The sequence below is a fragment of the Podarcis pityusensis genome (assembly GCF_964106645.2).
Source record: "Podarcis pityusensis genome assembly, chromosome: 14".
NCBI lineage: Eukaryota > Metazoa > Chordata > Lepidosauria > Squamata > Lacertidae > Podarcis > Podarcis pityusensis.
Window position 1 is genome coordinate 43,979,331 of NC_138039.1, and position 17,251 is coordinate 43,996,581.

The 17,251-nt window shown below is 43.0% G+C and overlaps 1 protein-coding gene across 12 annotated transcripts in view; it reads left to right on the top strand.

Moving 5' to 3' along the window:
• The window catches only part of CPEB1 (cytoplasmic polyadenylation element binding protein 1), a 49,295-nt gene that overhangs the window by 18,672 nt on the left and 13,372 nt on the right, over positions 1–17,251 (top strand). For all 12 annotated transcript variants that reach the window (XM_080981548.1, XM_080981541.1, XM_080981547.1 and 9 more), the window contains 3 exons: positions 13,503–13,717; positions 16,475–16,721; positions 16,834–16,947. In XM_080981548.1, coding sequence (XP_080837674.1) covers positions 13,503–13,717; positions 16,475–16,721; positions 16,834–16,947 — 576 coding nt within the window. The remainder of the gene's footprint in view (positions 1–13,502; positions 13,718–16,474; positions 16,722–16,833; positions 16,948–17,251) is intronic.

The following is a 17,251-nucleotide window of genomic DNA, read 5'->3' on the forward strand; positions in this document are numbered from 1 at the left end:
TGGTGACCATTTGTGGCTCATTAGCAGCTTCGCTTGGCGCACCAACTACAACTGTTCCTGGACAGGGAAGTAAGGATAACCTTGTGACTAGATTACTGTAATATGTTGTAGGTGAGCATATAATCTTTGCAGTTTATCAAGAAGCTACAAGTTGCTGAACTATAATAAACCCAGCATCTCTTTGGTTTTGCCAGTTTATGAGAAGCAGGGAAAAATCAATAAAAGCAGAAACAATCAGTGGTACAGTAAAACAAATAATGTAGTTCCAAACATAGACCTTCTTATGCGGCCTAGGACCCTCATGCTTATGGGACCGCTTCTCCTGGTATGTCCTGCAGAGGACCCTAAGATCCATGAATAATAGCTTAAAGGTCCCAGGCTGTAAGGAAGCTAGACTATCCTCCACCAGAGCCAGGGCTTTTTCAGTGACGGCTCCAGTCTGGTGGAATGCTCTGTCCCACAAGACTAGGGCCCTTCAGGACTTGATCTCCTTCCGCAGGTTCTGTAAGACAGAGCTATTCTGCCTGGCCTTCAATTTGAATTAGCCTGATCCTCTCTTCCCTTTTCCCTTTACTCTTCTATGAAGAAACCCTTTCTGGGATCCCACATTTAAATTCTTCCCTGGTCTCCTTGCTGGCCCTAGTAGGACCAACTTGGCCAGTTAGCTCTGGTGATAGTTCGATGTCTACTGACTGGGTCCCCCCCCCCCCCCAAAAAATGAGCCCTGAATTTTTGAATTTTATTGATATTGATGCTGCATTTTATGTTGTATTCTATGCTGTTTTATGCTGTTTTTAAGTCACATTTTAATCAGTGTTTTATATTTGCTGTTAGCCGCCCTGAGCCCAGTTTTTAAACCGGGAAGGGCGGGATATAAATTATTATTATTATTATTATTATTATTCCCGCCGCCACGCACTTTAGAAGATTGAGGAATCTGAAATAAGTAAGAAGCAAGAGGAGTTGGAGGTTGTGTTGTGCAAAAACCTTGGCCACCATGTTGCAGGAGGGATAAAAGGGATGTGCTATCATCACTTGTATTTCTGCCTTTGACATGGATCCAAACAATTTGCAGCAGCGTGAATTAGGGTGGTAACAATATTATGTTTCTCTGTACTTTTTCCACTCCCAAGTCCTTTGAGGCCTAGTCAAGAGGTCAGAAACAGGTCCACTTAACTATGCCAGCAAAAGGGAGGCCACAGCAAAGAAGGCATCAAATCCTCTTGTGACAACGACGGTGCCCTCCAAGAGGCCAGAGTGCATCTTGCTCTTGCATTTGAGAATTCTGTGCACGTGCTCTCTCTTTTTAGCCTATCAGAAAAAATAAAAGAACAAACCAAAACAGGAATTTGTTTCAAAATGGGAGGTCTTCAAAGTTTATTTGCAAAATAATTACAGCAGTTTAAACTCTGTCTCAGTATTTGAATAATTTCAGTAGTAGCTTTAAGAAAGATACGAGATCTAAGATAAATTAAGAATTAGTCAATCTATGATAAAAGTGTGTACTGGCAACAAGTAACATAATTGAAACAGGGAATAGATGGGAGGTCGGGTCTACAGTCCAAAGACCATTTTTTGCTTTATAATCTTGTAATTAATACTGTGTTTATCTCTCTTTTCATTTGTATTTTTGTTTTTTGTCTTTTGGTATATTAAAAAAAAACACCATTCTGGGGTACTAAATATATGAACATATTGTCTTTAACGTTTTGTTCATCAGTCTAAAATACAGTATTTCATAATAATAATATTTAAAATTGCCAATTTGTAAGTGGGGGGGGGAAGCCCCAGCATCTTTTCCTGTTCCCCACTCCCAGGTTTTCTCTTCTCTAAATATAAACGGGGTCATATAAGGCATTGTCAATGGTACCACAGTCTGGCTGTGTCTTGACAAACATCTGCACCCTTTTGCAGGCTAGATTGGAATATGATGTTTGCTTTCTCTGCTGCTGTATCGGAAATTGGAATTATAAGCAATATGTAACTGGTAGGAACAGTTTTTGACCCCAAGTCAGGGTATATCCATTATCTCTAAAGGCTTGTCATGTTTTGCTTATTTTCTGGTATTTCAACACTGAAGCAGAATATAGGGAATCGTTTTGTCATGGCCAAACTAAACTATTGCTAGATATGTAGCTGAATGGACTGTTCCACTTCTGGGGAGTCTAGTTTTGAACGCCCCTCCATGTTAACTCGTGGCAAAAACAAAGTTTAATATAGCAGGGAAACACTTGTTGTTTTCTGTGCTTTCTTTTTATTATCAGGATTTATTTTTTTTAAGTGATACAACCCCCACCCTACCATTCTGCCACTTCCTACAAGTACAACCAATGCCTTAATTACTTTTGTCCAGTGGGAACTTGAACCCTAAGGCTGGATTCAATAATAGCTTTATGGTGAATATGAGCCTGCTTTCAACTTTAGCTAAACTTGCTTTCTTGTACCTAAAACCTTAAGTCCTTTTTTCAAAAACAAAAAACAAAAAAAACTTCATCCTGTTGGTACATAGCAACAGGTCATGAAGATTCCGCCCCCCCCTTAAATCTGCTGCCTGTATCCTTGAATGCAATTTGGCTTCTCTGATATGGAAGAATGGTATGCTTACCCTTGTAATTAAACCTGCTAATGTGCAATTCATTCAAGATCTGATTTTCAGGCAGAGCATAATTCAGTCAAAAAGCAAATTCCTGGTCTTAATTTGCAAGATATATTAGCAGCGTGCAATTAGCATTTGCGGAATTTTCTTTGTTTTCTCAGCAGTAGGCAGAAAATTTTTCACAGAATGGATTTATTGTGGCTCAGTATAGAGATGTGCCCTTTTTCCCCATATCAGTAATGCTGCTTACAATAGAAAGTTTAGATTGTACATAAAACTCGGAATACTGTGTTTGAAACTTAGAGTGTGTTGTCCAAGCTGCCTTTGAATTTACTAACTTGGTGCTAAATAGGGATTTCCTGGCCTAAGATATGAAATGTTGGTGTGGAGTGCGAATCGCTGTGTACAGTTAACTTCTCTAGGGTTGCCAATACAGTTAGTCCTGTCTCTTAACACTCCATATGGAATGTTGTAATGATAGTACTTTTAGTAGTAGTCATGTGTAATGAAGGAGAGGATAAAAACATTCAGAGCCCCTTCAGATAATCCCTGTTTACTCTGCATTCATGATTATTTGTGCTCCTGATGCTACTGAGGTGGTCATAATGTGATCTTGTTTGCAGTACCGTTTGTATCTGGAAAAGTTTCTGGGGTGGTAACAATTGCTTCGAAGGGACCCGGGTGGCTCTGTGGTCAAAACCACTGAGCCTCTTGGCCTTGCCAATCAGAAGGTCGGCGGTTCGAATCCCCGCAACAGAGTGAGCTCCTGTTGCTCGGTCTTGCCAACCTAGCAGTTCGAAAGCACGCCAAAAAGTGGAAGTAGATAAATAGGTACTGCTCCGGCAGGAAGGTAAACAGCGTTTCTGTGCGCTGCTCTGGTTTCGGTGTTCCATTGCACCGGGTGACCTGAAAAAACTGACTGTGGACAAACACCGGCTCCCTCGCCTGTAAAGCGAGACGAGCACCGCAACCCCAGAGTCATCTGCGACTGGACCTAACTGTCAGGAGTCCTTTACCTTTTAACAACTGCTTCACTTCCAGTCGGGGCATATTGTGTAACTTGATGCTGAAATCCCATAACTTTCCATAACACAAATGTTTGCAGAATTTCGGGACTGCTTTTGTTATGCCCCTGTGGCAGTTTTAGAGAACAACCAATAAAGTAAGATCTGGAAACAGTCCAGTATAAATTCACCACTAATGCACTATTATTTGTGTCGGGAATGTGGCTGGATCTGCGCCATACATTTAAAGCGCTCCTACGACACTTCAACAGTCATGGCTCTGCCCTCCCCAAAATAATCCTGGGAACTGTAGCTTAAGGGTGCTGAGAGTTGTTAGGAGACACCTCAGGTCCCAGCATCCTTAAACTACAGTTCCCGATGTTCTTTGGGGGAAGCCATGGCTGTTAAAATTATTACAAGTGCTTCAAATGTGTGCTGTGGTTGTGATCCATGTTGTGGAATACACCTGGTGAGGAAAGCCCCCACAACAGCCTGGAAGGCCCATCGTAGCCTCATGCTGTATGAACTCTCTGACTTCCCATTCAGTTTCCTCCCCACATGTTGCTGGATTTGTACAGATGTGTACATCTGCACATTCCAAGTCGCTCTTCCTAGTTAAGAATATAACAAGAGCCTCCTGGATCAGGTCAGAGGCCCATCTATTCTAGCATCCTATCCTCACAGTGACCAACCAGATGCCTGTGGAAAGCCTGCAAGCTGGAGATGAACACAACAGCTGGCATTCAGGGACACAATACCTCTTGACAGTGGATGCAGAATCTAGTCGTTGTGGTTAGTAGCTATTGAATTTGCTTTTTGTTTGTAAAAGCGTTGAATGTAGGGAAAGTGTTGTTGTTGTTGTTGTTGTTGTTGTTAGGGACGCAGGTGGCGCTGTGGTCTAAACCGCTGAGCCTAGGACTTGCTGATCAGAAGGTCAGCGGTTCGAATCCCCGTGATGGGGTGAGCGCCCGTTGCTCGGTCCCTGCTCCTGCCAACCTAGCAGTTCAAAAGCACATCAAAGTGCAAGTAGATAAATAGGTACCACTCCAGCGGGAAGGTAAACGGCGTTTCCGTGCGCTGCTCTGGTTCGCCAAAAGCGGCTTAGTCATGCTGGCCACATGACCCGGAAGCTGTACGCCGGCTCCCTCGGCCAGTAAAGTGAGATGAGCGCCACAACCCCAGAGTCGTCCGCGACTGAACCTAACAGTCAGGGGTCCCTTTACCTTTATTATTGTTATTGTTATTACTATTATTATTTATTTTTAAAAATTGTATACCATCCTTCACCTGCAGATCCAGGGCGGTTCACAACATGAAGTTACAATATAAAAAACCCCAAATGCATAGTAAAAATAAGAACAACAAACCAATAATCCCTCTCCCACAACACATTTAAAAGGGCATTGGATTTGGTCAATACAGCACATTGTTCTCTGTGACAAGGGAGCTCCGTGTAGACATTTGTTTAAAATTATTTTGTTGGCTGTTCTTCATTGCCACAGGCAATCCCAGAGCTGGGTGCAGAACTTGAAGCGAAACAACAAACACAGCCAGCAATACATAATCAACCCTTTTAAACCACCAGGAGGCTTTCTATAGTACTAAAACAGCAAAGGCTCAGCATTAATGTTTAGCATCCAGCAGCACGCAGAACTGCTGTCAACTGGCGTCCAAAATGCATGCAGATAACTGCCAGATCTCTTTGCAAGGAGGGAGTCCCTTAATTGGGGTGCCACCACCAAGAAGGCCCCAACGTTCCCAAGCAACTTTTTGTTACAAAAATGGAATGCTTCACAAATTTGCACGTCATCCTTGGAGTAAGCTCTGGAGTAAGCCCCATTTGAAGTCTGTGGGGCTTATTTCTGCAGAGACCTTTTTACAGAGGACGGGGGTGTTGGTGTAAAATGTTTTCCCATGTCTGCATTTCCTAAGCTTCCCACCCCACCTATGTAAGGCTTGGGTAGTCTTTTTTTATTCACCCTTGGGCTGTGTACACATTCCTGTTTCCTCTGCGACCAGTGTGCTCCTGCTTCTGCTTTGACATTAGCCATAATCCATATCTGTTCTGTATCTATCTATCTATCTCATCGTCTCCTATGGAATACTGGATTTTGGTGCGTTTCCTCCCAAAACAGCTTCAATCCAAACTGAGAGAAATAATTACTTTTGTTGTGATTTTACCTCTGCAATGTTTATACAGCCCTAGCTGCTTTTACAATGGGTCCCATGGAACTGCCCCTCCCTTTTTATATTATTTCCTTGCTCAGAAGTATTCTTGCATATTTTTGCTAGATGCTCTTATGAGAGGTGTGGGAATACAAGTGTTAACAGCTATGAGACTTTCTAATCCTGTCTTCTTTGACAGGATAGAGAGCCAGTATGCTGTCTGGCCTCTGAATCCGTGGAGTCAATTTACTCCTAGAAAGAGGGAAGATTGTCCTTCTCTGTGCTTATTGATCTGGTATAGAAAAGAAAAAGTTTCCCCAGATTATTCCATAGAGAGGGTCTCTCCAGTGCTTAATAGAACAGCTGAGTCACAAGTGATGATGCTTGGGCTATTGCCAGCTTGGGAGTGGCAGTTCTTGGACAGAGCAACAGAATTACAGTACAGGAAGATTTGCTTAATTCTTCTCCTTTGACGATGCCATTCTGGAGTGAGCTGTGCTGGATTAAGACCACCTAAGGCAGCCCTCTTTCTCCTTCCACCAGAGACTCTGTATTTGACCACTCCTTTGTTTCTCTTCAAGCTTATTTTGCAGATAGCATTCACAAAATCATGTGCAGTTCAGTCTCTGACTCTTTGCTGAGTTCTTTGGTGTTGATTCTGAACCTTAAATGCATCAGTCTTCCTAGGTACAGTGGTACCTTGGTTCTCAATGCCTTGATACTCAAACAACTTAGAACCCAAATACTGCAAACCCAGAAGTGTTCAGTTTGCGAACCTTTTTTGAAAGCCGAATGTGTTCCGTTTTGAGTGTTACACTTCTGATTTGAGTGCCACACTTCCATTTTCAGTGTTACGCTGAGGTCTGTCTGTTATTGCTATTTATTTTGTGTTTCTCTTTTTGTCACAGTTTAGAACCCAGTTCAGCTACTGATTGATTGATTGATTGATTGATTGTGTGACTGCAGTACATTGTTTACTGGTTTCATTATATGGATCAGTGGTCTTGTTAGATAGTAAAATTCACATTAAACTGCTGTTTTAGGGGTTGTTTTTAAAAGTCTGGAACGGATTCATCCATTTTGCATTACTTTCTATGGGAAAATGTGCCTTGGTTTTGGAACGGACTTCTGGAACGGATTAAGTTGGAGAACCGAAGTACCACTTCATGAATATTAACTTTTCTAGGCCACTGTCTAGGGGACAGAAGTGTTGAAAATTGTCATTGTGTGTTGTGCTGTATGTGGCAAGCATATGAACATACCAAGACACAGCCATCTCAGTAAATTGTATCTTCTTTTATCAGTCGTTTGGGTCCCATTGTAGTCAGTTGCCACTAACCAAGAGTGTGGTACACTCTTGGGAGTGCTGTCTGCTTCACAGTTTTGTTCTCAGGCTGGCAATAAGAGGCAGAACATTGTCTCACTAAGATTGAGCTGTCAGGTCTTTGCCATTAAAGCATTACATTGATTAAGCTGCGCCACTGGCTCAAGCCAGTTTCCTTGCTTCCATTCCATTTGGCCATGTATGTTGCTAAAAGATAAAAGGATCCAGTTGAGAAAGTCTTAACATGTCTTTGGGAGAAGCTTTAATTCAGTCCTGTACTGGGGTTCCATGCAAATTGTGTATTCCCTCTCCTATTTACTTGAATGGAGAAACATGTTCCTTCTCTGTCCTTGCGTCTGCCCCATAGTGAATATTTGCTAATTGGCTCTTATATGTGGAAGTTTCACAGGAGTGTAGGTCCCCAGGTGCTTTAAAATACACTATTTTTAAACAGTTGCATGTCACCTTTCAGTCCAGGAGGCTCTCAAGTCCGCTTGCATAATTTTTAAACAATTCTAAAGCAATGGTTTTTAAAACCTGCATATATTAAAACCCAATTTTAAAAACTGTTTTATATGTTTTATTTATATATTTAAAACAACAATAATGCATATATAAAACCAATTCAGATGCAATGCAGATACCAACTGGAAATAGGAAATAAAAGCTAGAAATAAATAAGCATACTTTCTTCTGAATTAGGGGAAATAAAACAATGGATCTATCCCATTAGGGAAAAAGAATAAGAAATAATTTATTTGGAGCAATGCTGTGTAATCTACTTATAAATAACCTGGAGTTAGGTGAACCCTAATGTAATTTGCCAACTTGACTACTACAGACTATTCAATATAGTGAAACTACAGATTGAAGAGCTCCAGAACCTGGGCAAGTAGGCAATGGAATTGCAGAACTGGCGTGAACACATGCAAAACCAAAAATCATATACCATAATTGCCTGAATATAAGCCACACTCCCCCCCCCCCCAAATCCAATTGTGAAAAGTCAAGTGCGGCTTATATTTGCGACCTTATGCCGCTGGCAAAGCGGCGCAGCTCCCCCCCCCTCCTCCCGGAAGCAGTGTGGGGCAATGGGGGGGACGCTGGCAAAGCAACATGGCTCCTCCCCCCCCCCAGCAGCCCGGGAGTGTGGGGCAACGACACCCATCCCATCCCAAGCCTCCCCCAATCCGCCGAATTTTAAAGGTGCGGCTTATTTGCAGGTGCAGCTTATATTCGGCCCATACAGTAAATGCTGGTGGGGTTCTGATTTTGAAGTAGTTACTCAGAAAAGGGAACTTGAGTTTTGTGGAGAGCAAACGGAAAAGTTTGTCTCAATGTACTGTTGGCTGTGAAAAGGGCAAATCTAGTGTTAAGGAATTAGTAGGAAAAATATGAACAAAACTATAAGCTTATTAGTGCTATCCCAAATCCTTGGGTGCAGCTACATTGAAAATATTGTGCAAATGTTCTAACAGCACCATCTCAAAGGAGATGGAGCTTGAAAACACATAGAAAATGGCAGCTGAAAAGTCATCAAGGGATTGGTACACCTTAACACTGAGATGCTAAAGCATTTGGGACTTGTTAGACTAGGAAAATAAATAACTGAAGAAAGGGCATGATAGAGGCTTTCAAAATTATTAGCTGCAAGGGGAATAAAGGAGGTAATTTCTTGGTCAGCTGAGGAATGGAGCCTTGCAGGATATGTGGTTAACTCATCTTCTAGAAGGCAGGGTTAAAACAAGAAGGTGTTTACTGTGAACATCAGGAAAGGAAGGGAATCTTCCTACCCGTTCCCAGTCTTCACTGCTTCCAATAGAAGAGCTGGGTTAATGGTTCCTGGTCCTTTTGGGGCATGTTGGAGGATGTTGAGGCAGGAATTGTTAGTTAGTATTATTTTGTAATTTATTGGTTGTTTTCTCTTTTTTAAACCCTCAAAAGCAGATAAGCTAAAAAGATAGAACAATTTTAAAAAAAATTAAAATTTTGAAAAAACTAAAATCGGCAATAAACTAAAATACACACCTCTTATTCAGTGATTGGACAACTGGGCAGTGTGTGTGTGTGTGTGTGTGTGTGTGTGTGTGTTTAAAGAGCGATTGCCACCAATACCAAAAGAAGATGCAAATAAGGTTCTGTAGGAGAACATTGCTCTTAGCTAGGGCTGGGCAACGTTCCGTCCCTAACTGGTTTGAAGTCCACATGCAGGAATAGACACTTTGCTGCTTCTCCCTTCCCACCTTATTTTTTCCTTCCTCCTTATATTTCAGACCTTGTGATATATCAGTATATTGCAATGTTTACCTGGTGATATATCACAGTGTTCAGTTCAGTTCGATTTATTGTGTTTTGCAAGCAGCCATTAAACAAATAAAAACAAGAATAACAAGAATACTGCTAATAGTGGTTTACATTTCTACTCCACAACTATTACAGGGTAAATCATTTCCCATTCCCCCTTTTCAGTTTTATGACATGAATTTGTAAAGCCTCGGTAAGCAGTTTGGATGTTCAAAAGGTTATATACCTCTCTACGTCAGACAACAACAAAAAAGGGCCTTGCAAGAGACGTCCTTCCCTTCTGCGATCTTAACAATGGGTGGATATAATTTGTTTCGAAGGTCATTATAAAAAGCGCATTCAAGGAGTACATGAGTTATGACACAGAATTGCAGCTGCAAACTCTGTCCTCCTTAGGAACTCCTTTGTGTCGGCCCATCCAATCTGCTAACGGAAGGTCATTTAGTCTTGCCTGTGTGAAGGCTGTGCTCATTTCAACATTTGGCAAATCTACCAGATATCTTGGCAGGGTTGGATAACAATAGAATTTTAAAAAGCATACAATTTGTTTCACAGTGTTGAAAACCAGATATTGTCCATCCCTAGTTGGTAGGAAACATGCCACTCCAGCTTTCTGCAAGGGCAATAGAGCATACAAATCCCCACAACTAGTTGGGAGTCGAGAGTCGTCTTCAAAGGTCTTCTGGTCTTTGTGGATCTGTTGAAGCAGAGATATGTCCTGATTTGGACAGCAAAAACACATATCAAACACCAGGAGACATTTGCTCTGTGAGTGCTACAGGAGGAGGCCTCTCTGCTGCAGCTGTGGGTGGAAGTGTACCTCCTGTCTGTCTCAAGAGGGAGTTCATGATGTCCACATAGACTGGCCGGAGTCAGAAAGTGATTGTACAAGTGGTGTAACCTCTCAATGAATATAGCCATCCAGGCTACCATAGCAGAACAGAAATTGACCCTGTGTGCAACCTCTCACAACCAGAATATGATACTCGGTATCTCTAGATTCTGGCTGTGTGACAGCGTTCCTGCCCCTTCTGTCCATGGTGCTTGGAAGCTCCTTTTGACATTCTGGCTGGCCAATTTTTGGAAACAACTTGCAGAATTAGGAGGGCCTTGGTTTCCCCACCACCACCACAAAACCCTTGTTGTAATATTGAAATGCTTTTTCCAGATAGGAGGCCACCTTGCTTTAGAACCCTTGCATCTAGAAATTGGCAGGATTGCAGGCCCACCATGAAGCCTGGAACATCGAGCTCTGAAGCTTCTGAGGCAGAATATTGCTGTTGTTGTAGAGTTCTGAGAATCTACTTTGTGTGTGGGTGGTGTTAGTGTCTGGTCCTCTGTAGTTAAAGAAGCATTCAGTAGGTGTTTGCTTAATGCTTAAAGCAAAGATGGTGTGAGTAAGCTTCCACCTGAGGTGAGGCAGGTAGATACCCAAAAGGAGGCACCAGTTATGGAATGCTTTCTCCGGAAAAGTTTGCCTTGCCACTGACACCCATTGCCTGATTTCAGGTAAAAGGACCTTTGAACAATTCCATCCCCAATCTTTTCCAATGTAATTTTAATCCTGCTTACTGTTCTTAGCTACTTCATGATTTTGTGGCTTACAGCTTATATGGATTTTACACTTCTTTTTTGTAAGCAACCCTAGAATATAATTGAAGGGCAGTATAAAAGTAATTACAACAAATAGGAGCATCGTACTGCTTGTCTCCTAGACAGTGTCTCTGTCGTCACATTCTGTTAAAATTGAATACCACCTTACCTGAATCTGTTCTAAAAATGGGACAAATTAAATTCAGGCAGGGTTTCGTTGGCTATGAAGCCAACATTGGTGAGGAGACGCCAGTTAGTTTTCATAGGAGCAATAAGCATCCCGAACAAGATGGTTCTCTGAGATAACGTCAGCTTCCCTCCAAACCACCTTCGCATTATAGGAAACCACATTATGCTGAATCAGATCATTGCTGCATCTAGCTCAGTATTTTCTACACTGTCTGGCAGCAGCTGTCCAGAGCTTCAGGCAGGAGTCCTTCCCAGCTGTCCCTGGAAATTGAACCTGGGGCCTTCTGCATTCCAAGCAGATGCTCTAACCACTGAGACCTTTTGTCTTGCTGTTCCCACCATCAGATTGCTTGGACAAGAATGTCCAGTGCTGGTATGATGGAAAAGAAGGCATTAGAATATGAAGCGTTTGGGTTTCTTATGTTCAGACAAGCTGTTCTGCAGGGCAGGGAGCCTAACACAGAGGTAAAACGTGTTGCATTGGCATCCAGATATAAATACTCATTTGATACCCAGTTGCACGGTAACTGTCCCTTAAGACTCATCAAAGCAAGAACCACAGGCACCAGTGCACAGCTTATCTTTGCAGGTCTCTCTCCTATCAGGTTTGCCTTAAGTTACTGTAAAAGCCAGGAATCACCTGGTTGAGCTCAATTCTTGCTGAGATTTCCATGTTAAGGAAATCCACGTTTGATACCCATACTTCAAGATTGGAACCCATAATAAATCATGCAAATAGAATGCTAGCGGGTTGACTTTACCTGTTATACATTCTGCAGTGAGCCTACTCATGAGTTGTGTAAGCAGCCCCCCAGCCAGCATAGACTTCCATCTGTTGCGAGCGAGAAACAGCTGCCAGCACAATAATCCAGTGCTGCCTTTGCAGTGTTAAGCTGGACATAAAGATGATAGATAACATGGATAAAAATGTATTTACAGAAGACCGTGTAGGGACTTTGTTTACACAGGGACAGATAAGACATCTGAACTCAACAAGAATGTGAACTAATTAATTAGGAGACCCCAAGACTCTTCTGTTTTAGACTATTTATAGTTAATACATGTTGGCAATTTCCCATTTGTTTTAAGTTTCCTAAAACTTGAGTGCTAAGAGATGAGCATCCTTGCTAAGGTGATTTACCTGGGGTGAAGGACTAAGGAGTGTACTTTTAAAGGGCTCAGAGGTCCACTTGCTGAATATTACGACAACAAAGGATTCTGCATGTGTTCAAGTGCATACTTGAAATCATGAGGGCCGGCAACTTTTCTTTTTAAAAAGGTAAGGTACAATTCTCCTATCTCCGCAAACGTGCCCAGGTGCCTACTTACCAGCTTCGCATAGCGCAGGTTCTTTTCTTATTCTTTACTGCGAGTAAAGCCTCTAGCTATTCTACTTGAAAATACAAACATAGAAGCCCAGTCAAGATGTAGGCAAGGAAAATGCCAACATCGTGGCAGAGCTCTTGCTTCTCAAAGCAACACAATCTCTCTGTGTCTGGTGATTCGCCCCTTTGCTTGTGTGCAACTATAGAGAGTCCAGTGGTGTGTTGGAGGGGACTGGGCGAGGTTTATCTGCGAGGGGAGCACACAGCAAGCAGAGCCAGTGTCACCGATAATGCCCTTTGTGTAAACTGCTTTGAGCTGAAAGCATTGTTGATGACAGTGGCTCTGCTTACAGGCCCTAGTGTAAGCAGAACACATGGTTTAATGTAGTCTGTGTGCACAGTGAGATGAAAAGAACGAGGCAGCCTTGACAATTAGATTTGGGAGGTCCCATATCACTGAAGTATTCGAGATCGTGCATATCTTGCACGTTGCCTCTGCTTGCAGCTTTGTCTGGCATGTTGTGCTTCTCGAGAGCAAAACATGTTCATGGGACCAGTGGATCCATCTCCTGATGTCCTTGCCTGAGATGTTCATGTGGCCATGAGGCATCTCATAAATGGTCTGCACCATTCCCCTTGTGTGCAAAGCCACAGATGACAGGGTCCTGCATGCAGTAGTTGGTGGAACAGCAGGAGTCGTGGGGCAGCAAATGAAAGCTTGGAAAGGTCATCATATATTTATTTTCACTCAGAAGTATTGGTGCCAGTGTGCTTGGTATAGGTGGGCATCTGCATTGGAGCAATTAGCACATATCTTTGTGGGCAGTCCTTTAGTTCCCTGACACAGCAATGGATGGTGATTTATAATCCTCAAGGAGGTCTTTTCCCCAAATTGATTTTTTCTTTTCTTTTTGAGAGCAAACAAGTACCATCTGGTTGAAGGGGAGCAGAGGGTACCAGGGCTGAAGAGTACATAAAGCATCACTTTGTCTCTTTTGCAGTTCTTAGTGTGTTTAGCAATCCCCTGGGGAAGCCCCCTGTGAATTTCCTGACAATGGATCCCATTGGCTCTGAGCTGACTGATAGCCTTCCGAACCCTTTGAGGGGTTCCCGCCTGGACAACGCCCGTTCGTTCCTGTATTCACGCTCCAGCAGCCCCTCAGACTCTGACACCAGTGGATTCAGCTCTGGTTCTGACCATCTCTCAGACTTTCTTGTAAGTTGCTGGGGAGGTTGTATCCTTGCGGTGGGGAGGTTGTGGCAGGGCAGGTGGGTACTCTGAAATTCTGAATTGATTTGATGGCACTTCGGAGAACATGGTCTGGCTGTGGACTCCCCATCCAGTCGCTAGGAAATGGGAGAATACTCAAGCAGCTGGATGGGTGGATTTAAGCTATTCTGCTTTCCCAAACTATAGCTTTTTACAAGCCAAATGGCACCAGCATAAGAGTCCTGCTTCAGATTGTATTCCTGGAGAAATAACCTGTGACTGCAAAACTGCTAGACCCTGATCTGCTCACAATTTAAATAAGCATTGCACATTCCGCTGGGTCTACTGATCATTGATCTGTTGGTCTTGTGCAAGATACACCACAACACTTGGTTTCCTGCTCATTACAAAGTTGGAAGGGATATTTTTTTTCTACACTAAATTCCTTGGTTAGGGCAAAATAGCTTTAAGAAGGCGTAGAGGATCTGAAAATTGGGCGGGGAGCAGGATGTACAGTTGTACCTTGGAAGTCGAATAGAATCCGTTCCGGAAGTCCGTTCAACTTCCAAAGCGTTCAGAAACCAAAGTACAGCTTCTGATTGGCTGCAGGAAGCTTCACAAAAAAACTGTATGAAACACTCACTTCCAAGTTTTGATCATTTGGGAGCCAATTTGTTCAACAACTAAGGCGTTGGTACGACTGTATTTTGTAACTGCTGCAAAATAAACAGGTTGTGAAATGCAGTGCGTTTTTGGATGGACTTCTGGTGATAGAACTCACCAAATCACTTTTCGTTAGGGAGCAGAGTAAGGACGAGGAAAGACATCATTTAGTGGGTTAGTAGGAGTACAGAGACTGAGATGGATACAGAAGATTATCCCTCCTGTTGACTTGCTGTGTTAAGCTTACCCTCCTCTTTACACACAGGCTTCTGAGATGTTGGTTGTCACTGCCTTCATCTGAAGCCTTTCCTGAAGCTAGAAACGTAGCTTTCTTAACTCTGCAGAGAGTTGTAGAATTCTGTGCTGAAGACTTTTTGGCACCCTTATTGATTGTGTGTAGTTGATAAAAGTATTTATAAAACACCCTCTCACAAAACACCAGGGCACTTTGCAGCAACACAGAAACCGTTAAAAGTAACACAAGAGAAGCATCAAAACGACCAGTTATGCAAGAAAATTTTAAATAACCGCAGCTCTGTCCGACATAAAGAAGTCTCCAAGAGATGCATGGAAGTCCAAAGCAAGGATTGCCTCCCTAATCTCAGTGATCAGTCTGGGAGATCAGGGCTTAGAGGGCAGCCCTTACGGTGTCCTGGACCCAAGTTGTCCAGGGCTTTGTAAAACAGGTATACTAGCCTAATACCAAGCACTGCCACTTTTGCCATAGGTCTGAGAAGAGATGTGGCAATAAGCTGTCAGTGTTAATATGAACGTTGCTTGTTTCATGTGCAGGGCCTTAGCCAGCCATATATGTAGCTCTGGAAGCTTGCATTTAATGAGCCTATTCTCGTTGCGTGTAGATGAAAGCTGCATATAATTTAATGAATGTGGCAGCTGCCAAAATACAGTTAATTATGCCTGCCATGGTAACGTGGATTTGGAATTCTTGCCCATTATTATTATTTATGATTAGCAGCATTTGCTTGTCACTTCATACAAAGAAGTCTTAGAGTGACTTCACTTAACAAGATAAAATACAAGCGTGCAATATCAGCTAAAAGCCATATTTTTAAAAATCACATGATACTCATTTTGGCTCTGAAAGAAAGAATAGATGCATAGCAGTTTGGGTAAGGATGGGGAGAAAAAGCTTGGAAGGAAATAAATGTTGCAACCTTGCTTCTGGGTTTTTAAGCATCTTTTTTACTGTGCTTTGCACAGAAACTTCCAACACGACTAGAAGCATGCCGTAGACAAAAGCAGAAATTTTCTATCATTCAACCTATTAGATTGCCTTAAATCGCACATTTGGCTCATCCATTAGGGTCATTTAGTACTTTCCTTGTGGATAATCTTCTGGTAATTTAATACTTTACCTTGAAGACTCAAACAGACTCCCCCACCTGCCTTTCGAGACATTCCTTACACTTTCATTATATTAAGCTGAGAAAATATATGAGGAGTCCATGATGTTCTATCACCTTTGGTACACGGTAAAGCCTGAAAAAAGGGACGCGGGTAGCGCTGTGGGTTAAACCACAGAGCCTAGGATTTGCCGATCAGAAGGTCGGCAGTTCGAATCCCTGCGACGGGGTGAGCTCCCGTTGCTCGGTCCCAGCTCCTGCCAACCTAGCAGTTTGAAAGCACGTCAAAGTGCAAGTAGATAAATATGTACCGCTCCAGCGGGAAGGTAAACGGCGTTTCTGTGCGCTGCTCTGGTTCGCCAGAAGCAGCTTAGTCATGCTGGCCACATGGCCCGGAAGCTGTACGCCGGCTCCCTCGGCCAATAAAGCGAGATGAGCGCTGCAACCCCAGAGTCGGTCACAACTGGACCTAATGGTCGGGGGTACCTTTACCTTTACCCTTTTAAAGCCTGAAAAAGATACTGTGTCCTTTCATAGTTTGAAATGGTTCCACCACCCCAGTCCCCTTGCTTTTGTTAAGTATCCTGAATTCATAATTGTATCTTTCCTACCATTGGCTAAGGTGGGATCATAGAGAGAGATGAGGGATATTAGGGTGCTTTAGATTAACCGCTGCATTGAAATTATACATACCTGGCTCCTTCAAACTGTGTTTCTTAACACGTTTCTCTTGCAGTCGAATCTCCGGATCTCCCCACCGATGTCATTCTTGCCTCTTGGTGGCATTGCCAGGGATTCCTTAAGTGGAGCAGGATCCCACCTGGATCAAGATCAAGCTACTCTTGCTTCAGTCACTTCCACCCCAACCAGCATCCCCAAGCAGTGGTCTGGAGCATCTACCTGGCCTTCCTGGGGCATCCAAGACTCCGTGGACGACCCGTTCAGTATCGAAAGGGAAGCCAGGCTTCACAAGCAGGCAGCGGGTGAGTCAGAGACTTGCCTTGCATGGGGAGATTGGCACGGGGGAGAGTTGGGTGCAAGATGAATGCTGAGCTCTTAGACGAAGCTTCTCTCTCTTTTGGTTCTTGTCTTCAGCTGTGAACGAGGCAACCTGCACATGGAGTGGGCAGCTTCCGCCCCGAAACTACAAGAATCCAATCTACTCCTGCAAGGTGTTCTTAGGAGGAGTCCCCTGGGATATCACAGAAGGCAAGTAACTGCTAAGGCAGGTTGTGGAGTGAAGGGTCTGGCTTTCTCTAGCTCTTTTCCCCACCCCACTTCATTAAGGTGTGATTATAACTGTCTTGTTGTGACCTTTGTTCCTAATTTACAGGGGACGTTTCGCACTGTAGAGACTGTCCCTCCGGTTTCTCTAAAGCAGGGCTGGCTGACCTGCTGCTCTCCAGATGTTCTTGTTATTGTTAATTCAGTTTATATACTGCCCTCTATCAGAAGATTTTAGGGTGGTGCACAACATTAAAAACACTTTGCAGAACATCAATGATAAAAACAT